Here is a 10,776-nt window from a genome sequence, read left to right on the forward strand (position 1 = left end):
GCAGATCTGTAGAGCAAAAGTGTTTTGATGTGATGACATCCTTTGTTCGTTCAGTGGAAACAAAAGAAAAACAGGTGAGTGTTCGACTTCTGGCCCTTAATACTTCTGAACCAGTCCGAGAACAAAGCAGGTGGTAAATACACCACAATCACTTTAGTGGTAGAATCGCTTTTCTTAAAATAATATTTTTTTTTGTTGTTGTTTAAAAAAAAGGGAGGACATATTGACATGTTAATTAAAAACACAAAACTTCTACACCAGAAGTCTACTCTGATCGAATCGGAGGTTCCTCTGGTCGCTGAAGAAGTGATTTGTCGAAACTAAGAACTCAAAAAAAAAAATTCACAAGTGATGAGAAGAAGAAAAAAGAAGCCCAGAGAATGACTAAGGCAAGCAAGCGCGTTCTGTATATACAGTCAAGGTTACTATTTACACTTTATTTGACTTCTTGTTCCGTAACTTTGCCAACTGTTAAAGAGGGGCCTGTCTCCCTCTAGTGGCTCACAGAGGTGCTACACTGCAGGATGAAGGCCGGGGCAGACGCACCCACAGCCTGCTGCCGCTCCGCCTCCACGTGAGGGCAGAGGTTACCGCCTCGTGTCTGCACAAGTTGGCTTTGTCCCATCATTTCTGTATATTGCTTCGATTTCGTTGGCCATCTCAGACGGAGCGATGTGTGACTGCACAGCCGGGGGGGGAAGAGAGCGACTATCACCATGAAGTGTCCAACAGGACCGAAACATGTGCCGCCTCAGAGAAACACCGATGACTATTCATTAGAGAACTATCATCGCTCTGTTAGATAAAAGAAATGTTTAAAAAAAAATAGATGAAGACAGATGACTACGGCTCAAACCAGCACCACACGTCTGTATGCGGCTCGACCGTCACATTAAAACAGCGAGGGTGAAAAACAGATCTCAGCGGATCCAGACTCACTCAGAGGTCAGAGAGAACGAGGCTTAAAAACGGCTCCATTTAAAATAAAGTACACCATAAACAGACAAGTGGAAAATGAGACGGCGGCGGCGGCATCAGTGAGGAAGTGGTTGTTCCTGAGTGGCAGGTGAAGGATGTCCAGAGAGAACACAGAACACAGAACGCCACCTCTTCTGGTTGACAGATGCTCCAAAACCTAATTAGAGAACAACATTTTCATTTTCCAAGGGTGGATTTAACTTCAACTAAAGACAGCCTCGCCACGAAATCACAGAGTCAGACTACGGGCTCTTCTGGAACAAGTCTCCATGAAGCCCATTAATCTTCAGCAAGCAAACCTAAACTCTCCCAGTCCAGCAGGTGAAAAACTAAAAACGACTGTTTGGCTCTGAAAACCAGCGGAGTGACCCAGTTTAGTGTTTTGCGTTCGTGTGGAGGCCAAACAGGGCGGAGGGGACGGCAGGCTGTGGGTGGAGCGAGCGGAGGCCGGTGGAGGAGAGCAGCAGGACTCATGGGGGGGTCTCTGCGTTACTCGTGGTGGTCTTCTTCTTCACCGCCTTCTTCACTGGCTTGGTCTGAGTCTGGCAGGAGAGAGGATGTAGAAAGACGGGATCACATGAAGTGTCTACTTCATACTGCGCAGTCTGGTCTCGACTGGTGAATATCAGCATTAGAAAATATAAATCACGACAACTGTTTGTTTTAGTGCAGCTAAATCAATAATATATCATTAAGAAGCTCACATTTAACTTCATCAGTAATCAGGCCTCAGTTGTGTTTACAGTTTAGAGATAACAGTGGATTTTTATTAAACTATTTACATGGTAAAAGGCAAAACATTTGGCCACATGCAGACTCAAACTCAGTATGCCAGTTCAGATTATGATTAGTGTAATTTGAAAATATTAGGAATGACCCTTATTTCTACATATGCGTAGTAATCCTGATCACCTGATTTATCACTGACAAATGTATGGTGTTGTACAATTTCTGAAAGTGTTTTGGCTTTATTTCCAATAATCGTCTGATAAGTCATAAAAATGTAAAGAGCTGTATTATAAAAGATTAGACTGATTTATTAACAGAGGCCAACATTTTTTTTGGATTTAGTTGTCCTGAACATGTGCATCACAACACACAGTTCTCCCAGAATGAGTAGAAAAAAGAGAAGAGAAAAAAAACCACACCCAAAAAACTGATTTGTTTTCTGTGTTTTTCTTCCAGGCGCCAACCTCTGCTGGTAAAAAGTGAAAATAATGCTGAAGTGCAGAAAAGCTGTAATACCACGGAAGTTCCAGCAGAGGGCGATGGCGCTGGTTTCAAAAAGAGGCTGAGTCTCATTGGAACCAATTCAATAATGCTGATTTTCCAAAGTGCAATCAAACATAAAGCTCCAGGATTCAGCATATGTTCTGGTCTCTATCACTAGTTTCTACAACCGAGTCGTCTTGACCAGACTCAGATTTTCACATGAATCATGTGAAGATTTTATGAGTTAAAGTTTGTCCTATCAAAGCGCCTCCTCTGTCCATGTGATGCGGTCACATGACAGGTTTGACCAATCACATTTACATCTGGCTTCAAACGTTCAATATGGAGACGTCCTGCTCAAACCTTCAACACGGGATTTTACGTCGCGCAAGTTTCGTCCATCTTTAGAAACAGTCAGTGGTTTCTACATGCTCGAAAACAAACAGGAGCAAGTTTGAATGTATGTAGTTCGACCCTTTTGAAGTCTGAAAAGTTAGAATAATGAATACTCATAATCTTAATATGTCAGTTCATCGTGTGTTAACATCACAAGCTGGAAGGTTTAATTTTTACATATTGCTCTGAAGGAGGACACAACCAGGTATCAGTGGAAAGCGGTGAAACGCGGCGGTCCTACCTCTGTCTTTGCAGCAGCGGGTTTCTTGGTTGCCTTTGCGGCGGCGGCGGTGGCGGCGGCACGTTTGGGGGCTCTCTCCCCCACTTCCTCGTCGGAGTGCTCGGTCCTCGCGTCTGACTGGTCGGAGCTGTGCTGCGACGACGTCTCGTCGGCGAGCGCCGCCGCCGCCAACGAGCGAGCTGCAAGATGGAAGAGAGACAGTCACCCGGGGTTCATACTGGATGCTTTGACTTGTAACTGAGAGACAGAAGAAAACTCCAGTGTTGAGAAGAGTGTGGAGCAACTGGAGGAAAATTCCAGTTCTACATGTTGTTCTGGGACAAAAGCCCTCCAGATCTCATTGTGACTTTTAATCAGCTGCTCTTCAAGCCGCTTTCAGAAATTAAAACAAGCCCGCTCCCTCTATTGGCCCATTGTCTCAGCGTCTGTGTGTCTGTCTCTGTATTCCGTCCACGGCCCGTCTGGCCCACGCAGCCGGCCAGCCGGAGCGGTGCTGAAACACAAAGGCTGCTGCTTCCAGAGCTCTCCTTCCCACCTCAGTCACATGCCTTCACCAGCCACTCCACTGCTTCTGTCTCATTTCTCTGTCGTGCTTTAAAACCACGTGACGCCACTCTGCTGATAAAGAAATAAGCTGCAGACACATGATCTAAGCGTACGTGTCTGACTCCATTAGTGTCCGCGTGGAGGAGCCAACGGCGTGCGGCGTGAGCCTTACTCTGCCGTGTGGCGGCGCTCTTGGCCCGGGGCAGCGTGCTGGCTCCAGAGCTCATGTCGTCCATGGCGTCCCGCCGCACGCGGCCGTCCGAGGCGTGCAGAGCCAGCTCGTCCTCTGCGTTGATGAGAGTCAGGTCCTGCATGCTGAAGCTCCTCAGCTTGTCCGACAACACGCCCTGTCCCTGGAGAGCGAGAGAGCAGAACGCCAAAGTTTATATTAGCTACCAAACCATTCTAGTAGTGACATTGAAAAAGTGATGATTTTAAACTAAATAGATGGTTTCAGAACAACCGTTTTCATTTCACAGAGGAAAAAGCAAATCTATGACTCCAGTCGCCAGAAAACTGGTTAACATGACCTGACAGACGTTCAACAACACGAGTTCAAAGACATATTATAGCAAAGTGAGCCCAGATCTGAAGGACAGAACGGCCGCCGCAGGACTCGCCTTCGTGGCAGCGGTGACGGCGGCGTTGGCAGCCAGGTTGAGGCCCCGCTTCCCGAACTTCATCATGGTCTCATAGCTCCTGTCTTTGGCCTGGGCGATGTACTCGTCGATCTCCTGCGGTGCACAGGAAGGGAAAAAAGACACGAGAGTCATCAGAGTAAAAAAAAAAAAAAAAAAAAAAAAGAAAGGGAAAAAAAAAACCACACACACACAACGTGGACACCAGTTTGGGTGTGTGTGTGAGGAGGCTTTCACACCTGAGGGTCAGAACCAGAAAGTAAATTTCATATTGGACTGATTGCGAGCCATGTTCACACAGATGATGTCACTGTGCTCCGACCAGCATCGTGTTTCCATGACAACCTGTGGATTTGTGCAGCGAGTTTCCTTTTCTGCTCCCTCGGTTCCTGCTTCAGGAAGCGCCCTGATGGCGCTGATGTATCGCACCATTCTTTTTGGCCTTTGCAGCACTTTCACATCCAGAAACTTCAGCTTTTTTCCACGAGCTGTGGAGGCAGCGGTGACAGTTGTGTGTTTTCATGGACAAAACCTTCATATTTTCCTCTGCTCTTCGACAAACTCCACACTAGAACCCACACTGCACCGGCAGCAAGGACAGTCTGTCAACTTAAAATGCGTCGACCTGAAAACCCGCAGGTGTGAAAGCATCCCCGCCACCAAAACAGAGACGTACTGACCCTCTCTTTGTTGGACAGGGTCGGGTGAACGAACTTGCGGTAGAGGACACTGGAGCCCTTGGTGTACGGCGACAGGAGCCAGATCACAAAGGCGATCTTCAGCTCAAAGTAAAACGGAAACCTGGAGGGTGAAACGCAAGAAATCACACCTCTTATAAAGAGGGAGACACAGAGACAGACAGACCAACAGCGCCAGTAGTTGAAAACATTTTTAAAAGCTTTGTGGGGAGCGTCCTGTCCCACACAGGAATGAGCAGAGACAGACGTTAAAGTGGCCCAATAAGCAGGTTGTCTGCTGATAAGAGAAGGAAAGCTGTATTAGTGAGAAGAGCTCTCGTCCTCTGGAGGATGAAATGGAGACGTCGCCTCAGAGAGCGACATCAGATACACACTGCTGAAGAAAAACGGAATTATTAATGAGACATTTTCTCCCCAAACGCTGCGAGATCATAAAAAGTAAGATATGGGATTAATGTTTGCCTTTTAATGTATGCTGTTTTTTTTAACTGATAATTTGATTATTTAGGTTGTCATTTAACATATTTTCAAGTTATTCTTTTTGTAAATCAATCAAATGTATTGATTTGGCAGGGCGCCGACGGCGAGCGGTCCGTAACTCACCATGACAGCAGCAGATCTGTGGCCGTCTCCGCCGTGGTGAACAGTGCAAACACTATCCAGTACATCATCCACTTCACCTGGACACACACACACACACACACACACACATACACACATACACACATACACACATACACACAGAGGTGAGGAGCAGGAAACGCAGGGCGGCAGAACGACGCACACGTGCCGCAGCACGTGGAGCTCAGACACAAGTGGCATGCACAGACGTGCCAGCAGAGAAACATATGCTTGGATCCAGTCGCATCACATCAGCATGCATGGTTAACCACCGAGACAAAGGAAAACGCCGCGTATGGAAATAGGACACAAGCCGTTTCATTAGATGCTACAAGATGGGAAGCAGTTTTAACACAGATTTAGTGAAAATTCACTCTCAATTGGGTGTTTGCAAATGTGTCATTTAATTTTTCTGACATTTCAGACCGCAGGCTCAAATAAAGACACGTAATACTGGATCATTTAACGCGATAGAAACAAGCCAAACACGAGGAAATGAAAACATCAGCTCTAAAAATGGGTCCTCCTCCCATCCTTTGCTCCAGCAGTCTGTGAGCGGGTGGGTTGCCATGGTAACCTGCCTAGGAGGAGACTGCTCTCCAGTGAAAATCTAGGCTGAGGGCCAGAGAGCTTCCTCCTCCTCCTCCTCCTCCTCCTCCTCCTGGAGCCCCCTCTCTAATCCCATGTGGGGATGAGGTCAGTGGGGAGGACCCCGAGTTCCTGACCAGTAAAGTCCACTGCTGTTTTCACAACTCGGTGCACACACTGACCAGAGGTTTTTACTTTATTATCATTGATTCTGAACAAAAAGCACAATCTGAGTTTTATAGGAACTGTTACGAATAAAGGATACATTTAAAATCCACTGGCAGGGATCTCAAAATAAAGCACTATTGTGCATGCTGGGAGTTCATCTCTGATCAAACGGACACTACATCAGTTAATTGGATCTCAGCTCAAAATGGAAACACGTCTTGAATGCTCAGTAATGCCGTGATGTATATTTAATGTGTCGGGCAGCCATTAGTAGTCCAAAGTGTTCATACTGAAAGTACAACCCCGGAACTAGATCTGGTTCCTGTGGACGATGGACGGGAGTCCAGGCTGCGCCCGACACAGCGATGGCTGGGAAGTGACCTGGCGGCACTGCTGTGTCAGGGATCAAACCTGTGCACACGATTTGTAGGCATTCATTGTTCTGTATGTTTTAGAAGGCTTTTTTCATGAAGCTCCACATGAAGCCAGTAGCCAGCTTTTGTACGTGAAACTGGCATCGATTGTGTTTCTAGACTGGTTTTTTCCAAGTGGTTGAAATACATTTCATTGCTCGCGGCACACACTGCTCCGCTTCTGTCCTGATAAAGCTGCCTACTCTCAAATGAAAGGCACATTGTCCAATGAATGGTGACTATAACCTCATTAATCCAAAACAAACCTCAGAAAAAAAGAAAGAAAAAAAAAAAAAAAACGCTTTCTATTGAGGTCAGTCGATGGTGCTAAAATTACTCCAAGAAATGAATGTGTGTCCTCCGATGAAACAAGGGAGTCAAAGTGGGCTTCAGCTTCCAGCCCCTTCCAGCACTTTCGCTTCCACACATTACAGGACAGCAGCAGACAGAATCCCCGCAGCAAACCGTCCCCAAAGTCAAACAGACCTGACAGGGGTCAAAAACGCTTGGCTGGAATTTGGTAGTACTCACATATTCCTTCACATTCTTCGTTTTTACAGCTTTATACGAGGAGTACGCTGGGTAAAGGGTCCCAAAGGCAAGGCTGCAACAGAAAAAAAAAAAAGCAGAGAGGAAGAAAAAGGCCGGGGTCAGAGGAAGAGAATTCTGTTAGAGAACATGACTTCAGGGTGTTTACACTCCAACACCTAACCAACACATTTGCTCTGAGCTCACATGAACCGACTGTAAAGCCAGGTTCTCGCACTGAAACAACACTCGGCGGTTGTGGTGTTTTGATCGAACGCTGAACGCACAGTTAGCGTGTGACGAGCAGCGTGACTCATCAGAAAACCGTCTCTCATAATAAGCTCAAACAATAAAAACGGAGCTCATGCGGTCAGGAAAGACCGCAGCCACATAAAGCGGAAAAAACACACGCAGGTCTCTCAGGGGCGGGCCACCATGTGCTCGTGCACGTGCCGACTGCAGCGCCACGCTGACAGGGCTGCATTTCTGATGTGCTTCTCGTTTTGAAACTACGAGTACGTTGGCAGCCTGAACCCGCTTCGGTTCCTTGCGAGTCTGTCTTGTGTCCCAGTTCGGCGAGCTGGGCAGTCATGTGTGCAGCGCCCGCCCGCTCCGTACAGTAAGCCGAGACGACCGGGAGCAGGCCGGGATGCCAGCAGCCACCCTCAGCAGACACCCTGTGCCTCCTCGTGTTCACATCTCCAGTTCACCGGCGTCCCGCCCGCTCAGCCCCTCAGCTCAGAGACCGACCTCTCATGAAGGAGGCAGATGCGCGTTCGAAGCAAGGCGTGACGATAAAAAGGGATTGATCACGTGTTAGATTTGCAAAATCCATTACGATGTAGCGCCTCTCCCATCGCCTCCGACCGACACAACCACCTGAAGTGCATCGAGGTGGAAGAGCCAGCTGGAAGCCATTAAAAATAACCGTTATCCTCTGCTTATGTAATCCAGGAAAGTACAGTATTTATAGGGATAAAACTCAAACAGAGAGGCTGACAGGTTTGGTCGTTCCACAACATCATGGGTGTGTTTAAAACAATTCAGTCTATGTTCATTTTGTGTTCAGGACTATCAGAAAAAAACTCAAAAGATTATCAACCGCAGGCTGGAAAGAAGAAACAAGCCGTTAGAAAATCATCAGGAGAGTTGGATTATTTCTGGGTGGCCCTGAGGCTGTTTTTGTCAAGAACAGCTGATCTGAACAGAAAGGAGATCCAGGACTGCAGCGAGTTGGTGGAAGAACCTCCGACTGTGACTAAATGGGAGGCATTCATGGTACCTGATCAGTCGCTGGGACTCGCAACACAAATCTACAAAACCTTAACTTTCACCCCTTTTTTGCTGTGACATCCAGTACTATTGATAATTCTGCATCTTGTTCTTGTTTTCCCTTTGTTTGCACTGCAGAAGACAGCTGTTAATTCTTGCAGATCGGGTTTAAAACTTTCCTGTTTGATCAGGCTGATAGACTTAGCTCACATGACCGAGAAGCACCCTGCAGGGTCCCGCTCCTAATCTGCTTAGCTCACGTCTTCCACTGCTCTCACAACACTTTGTCAGGACATTAACGGTGCGCTCGCTCTCCTCTACTTACAAAACCAAAGCTGCAAATGAATACTCTGCTGTAATAGCCTCCCTCAGCTGGAGCTGCAGGGATGTCTGTTGCTCACTGAGGTCTGTCTTGTTGACAAGTTGACCCTGAGAGGCCTAGCAGGCCCCAGAGGAGGTCAGAGACCACAGGTTGAGAACCACAGCAGGTTTCTGTTACAATGCAGCAAATTTTGTGGAAATGTCAGATCATAGGATGTGATTGTTTAACCTCCTAATCCTTTCTAAGCAGAGCACATCCAGATCACATTGTTTGGAATCTGCCAGATTCAAATCAGCCTGGACTGTTGGCGTTTTGATGAATAATGACTTCAAGATGACAACAGATCGGGTTCAGTCACACCGGTGGGTGCTGAAGCAGCGAAAACAAAAAGATCCTGTTAGATCTGGTGTGTGTGTGTGTGTGAGAGAGGATTTCTGCTGGACTTTCGTTGAGTCATGCACACTGGCTGGATGTGGTGTGTACAGGTGGAAGCACCAGATGAGGCCTCGAGCTGCTGAATCTGCTGTAAATATGTCTGACAAGAGACTCCAGCCTGTAAACAGGGCCAATCAGACACGTCCATGTGCGGAGGCTGGGAATAATCCTGTCAGGGATAAAGGCTGATGGACGGATGGATGGATGGATGGACGGATACCCCGGGTTTCTTCAGTCTGCGCACCACATTTGACTCATTCCTGTCACCATATGGTGCCGAAGCGCTCCCTCCACAGAGCAGGCAGGGACATTTCAAAGACAAAAAAAAAAAAGGGCAGGCATCGAGCAGGCGAGGCTGGCATTTCAAGCAGGGTTTGATTCAACACCTCCTCCCCTCCAGCCGGTTAGCCGAGCGGCGCTAGCCAGCGGGGCTGAGGAGCGCTGGATGCGGATAATAATGCTGCTGCCGCTGCGCCGTTTCATCAAGACGGTTAGCGGCCGGAGTTAGGAGTGTAAACACACTGATGTCTCCACACACACACATTCATACACACACCTCCTACAACAACCCGGGGAGAAAATGGATGACAGAGCCGGTGCGGCAGCTCCAGCCGCAGACAGCTGATGGATGGAGCAGCAGCCCAGCCCATACTCACACAACTATCCGAGAAATGATCCACGACACCATCTCGCCCGGACAGCCGGCCCGCGGCCTCTCCTCTCCCGCTGCGTGGAAGTCTCTCTAGTGGGATGCGAGGCGGGCTGGGCGGCCCCCCATAGCCCTGGGTGCGGGACGCGGTGCGGGGCCGAGCCCGGTGCTGCCTGCCTGGCTCCCTGGCTGCTGTCAGGTCGGCGTGCGGCCGCTGGAGACGCGCTGCAGTCTGGATGTGAGCTCCGCCGAGCGACGGCTGCAAACACGAGCTCTTAAAGGGACACGGGCACGCTGCCGAATGCGTGGCGCGCGCACACGCTTGTCTGTGTATTGTTTTTTTAAAACCTGCCCCCATACAAGAAAAAGTCAAAACTAAAAATTAATTACATATTTAAATTATATTTAAACCTAGAATATAGCTACCGATACATTAACAACACACACAGGCATTTGTATGCATGTGTGATTTCTTAGTTTAGCTTTTCAATACATTTTCAAATAATTCATATAAACTTCTGTTTGCATACAGCTCAATTAAAAACAGTCTGAAAATGATTTCGTTGGAGAGAAACTGGTTTTAGTTTTTACAGTCGGATTACAGATGTAATACCTGTTGGTTCCACAAGATGGTGCAGTGAGCCTCCTTCTTCCTTCAGTCCTGGAACTGAAGAAGCTGCATCTGATTCTCGACTTTTGAGCCCTTGACAACAACTAAAATCAAAATCTCCAGCTGGGATAGTGAGTCACCGCTTGTGTACAGAACTGGCACCGTTTCAATCTTCCACACTCAGGGCAAGGTCGCTTTTAGTCATACGTCTGCAGCTTCACGTGCATTTATGCGGTTTGTTTGTGGAAATGTGAACGCTGCCATCTGAATCCCGACCCACACAAAACAAACCCAGTCAGTCGGAAAAACAAATCTCTGCCTATTTCAAGTCCACATCGGAGAAGACGTCCAAATGCACAATAATACAAAGACCCTCTAAACAAACCAAGACGATCTATTGAACTCTCAGCACTGCCATTCCCCAGACTGTAGGAATGACAGGATTGTGAGCTGTAGGTGAT

At 47.6% G+C, this 10,776-nt stretch overlaps 1 protein-coding gene across 1 annotated transcript; it reads right to left on the reverse strand.

Annotated features, from left to right (window-relative positions):
- Positions 1-950: 950 nt before the first annotated feature.
- Positions 951-9,862, reverse strand: reep2 (receptor accessory protein 2). The gene is made up of 8 exons (XM_030102452.1): positions 9,713-9,862; positions 7,031-7,103; positions 5,313-5,389; positions 4,692-4,812; positions 3,994-4,107; positions 3,546-3,726; positions 2,828-3,006; positions 951-1,520 (listed from the first exon to the last, which is right to left on the reverse strand). Exons 1-8 carry the CDS (start codon positions 9,742-9,744, stop codon positions 1,449-1,451), a joined length of 849 nt encoding a protein of 282 aa, XP_029958312.1. The 5' UTR covers positions 9,745-9,862; the 3' UTR covers positions 951-1,448.
- Between the last annotated feature and the right edge of the window lie 914 nt (positions 9,863-10,776).

The sequence above is a fragment of the Salarias fasciatus genome, chromosome 2 (genome assembly GCF_902148845.1).
Source record: "Salarias fasciatus chromosome 2, fSalaFa1.1, whole genome shotgun sequence".
NCBI classification, from domain to species: domain Eukaryota; kingdom Metazoa; phylum Chordata; class Actinopteri; order Blenniiformes; family Blenniidae; genus Salarias; species Salarias fasciatus.

What these genes read in the sequence shown, in the direction of transcription:
- reep2 (XM_030102452.1), bottom strand. Translation starts at nt 9,744, where the DNA reads ATGGTGTCGTGGATCATTTCTCGGATAGTTGT. An exon ending in CCGTCACCGCTGCCACGAAG is followed by an intron (nt 3,727 to 3,993) that starts GCGAGTCCTGCG and finishes CTCGCTCTCCAG; the next exon opens with GGACAGGGCGTGTTGTCGGA. An exon ending in CCGCTGCTGCAAAGACAGAG is followed by an intron (nt 1,521 to 2,827) that starts GTAGGACCGCCG and finishes CTCTCCTGCCAG; the next exon opens with ACTCAGACCAAGCCAGTGAA.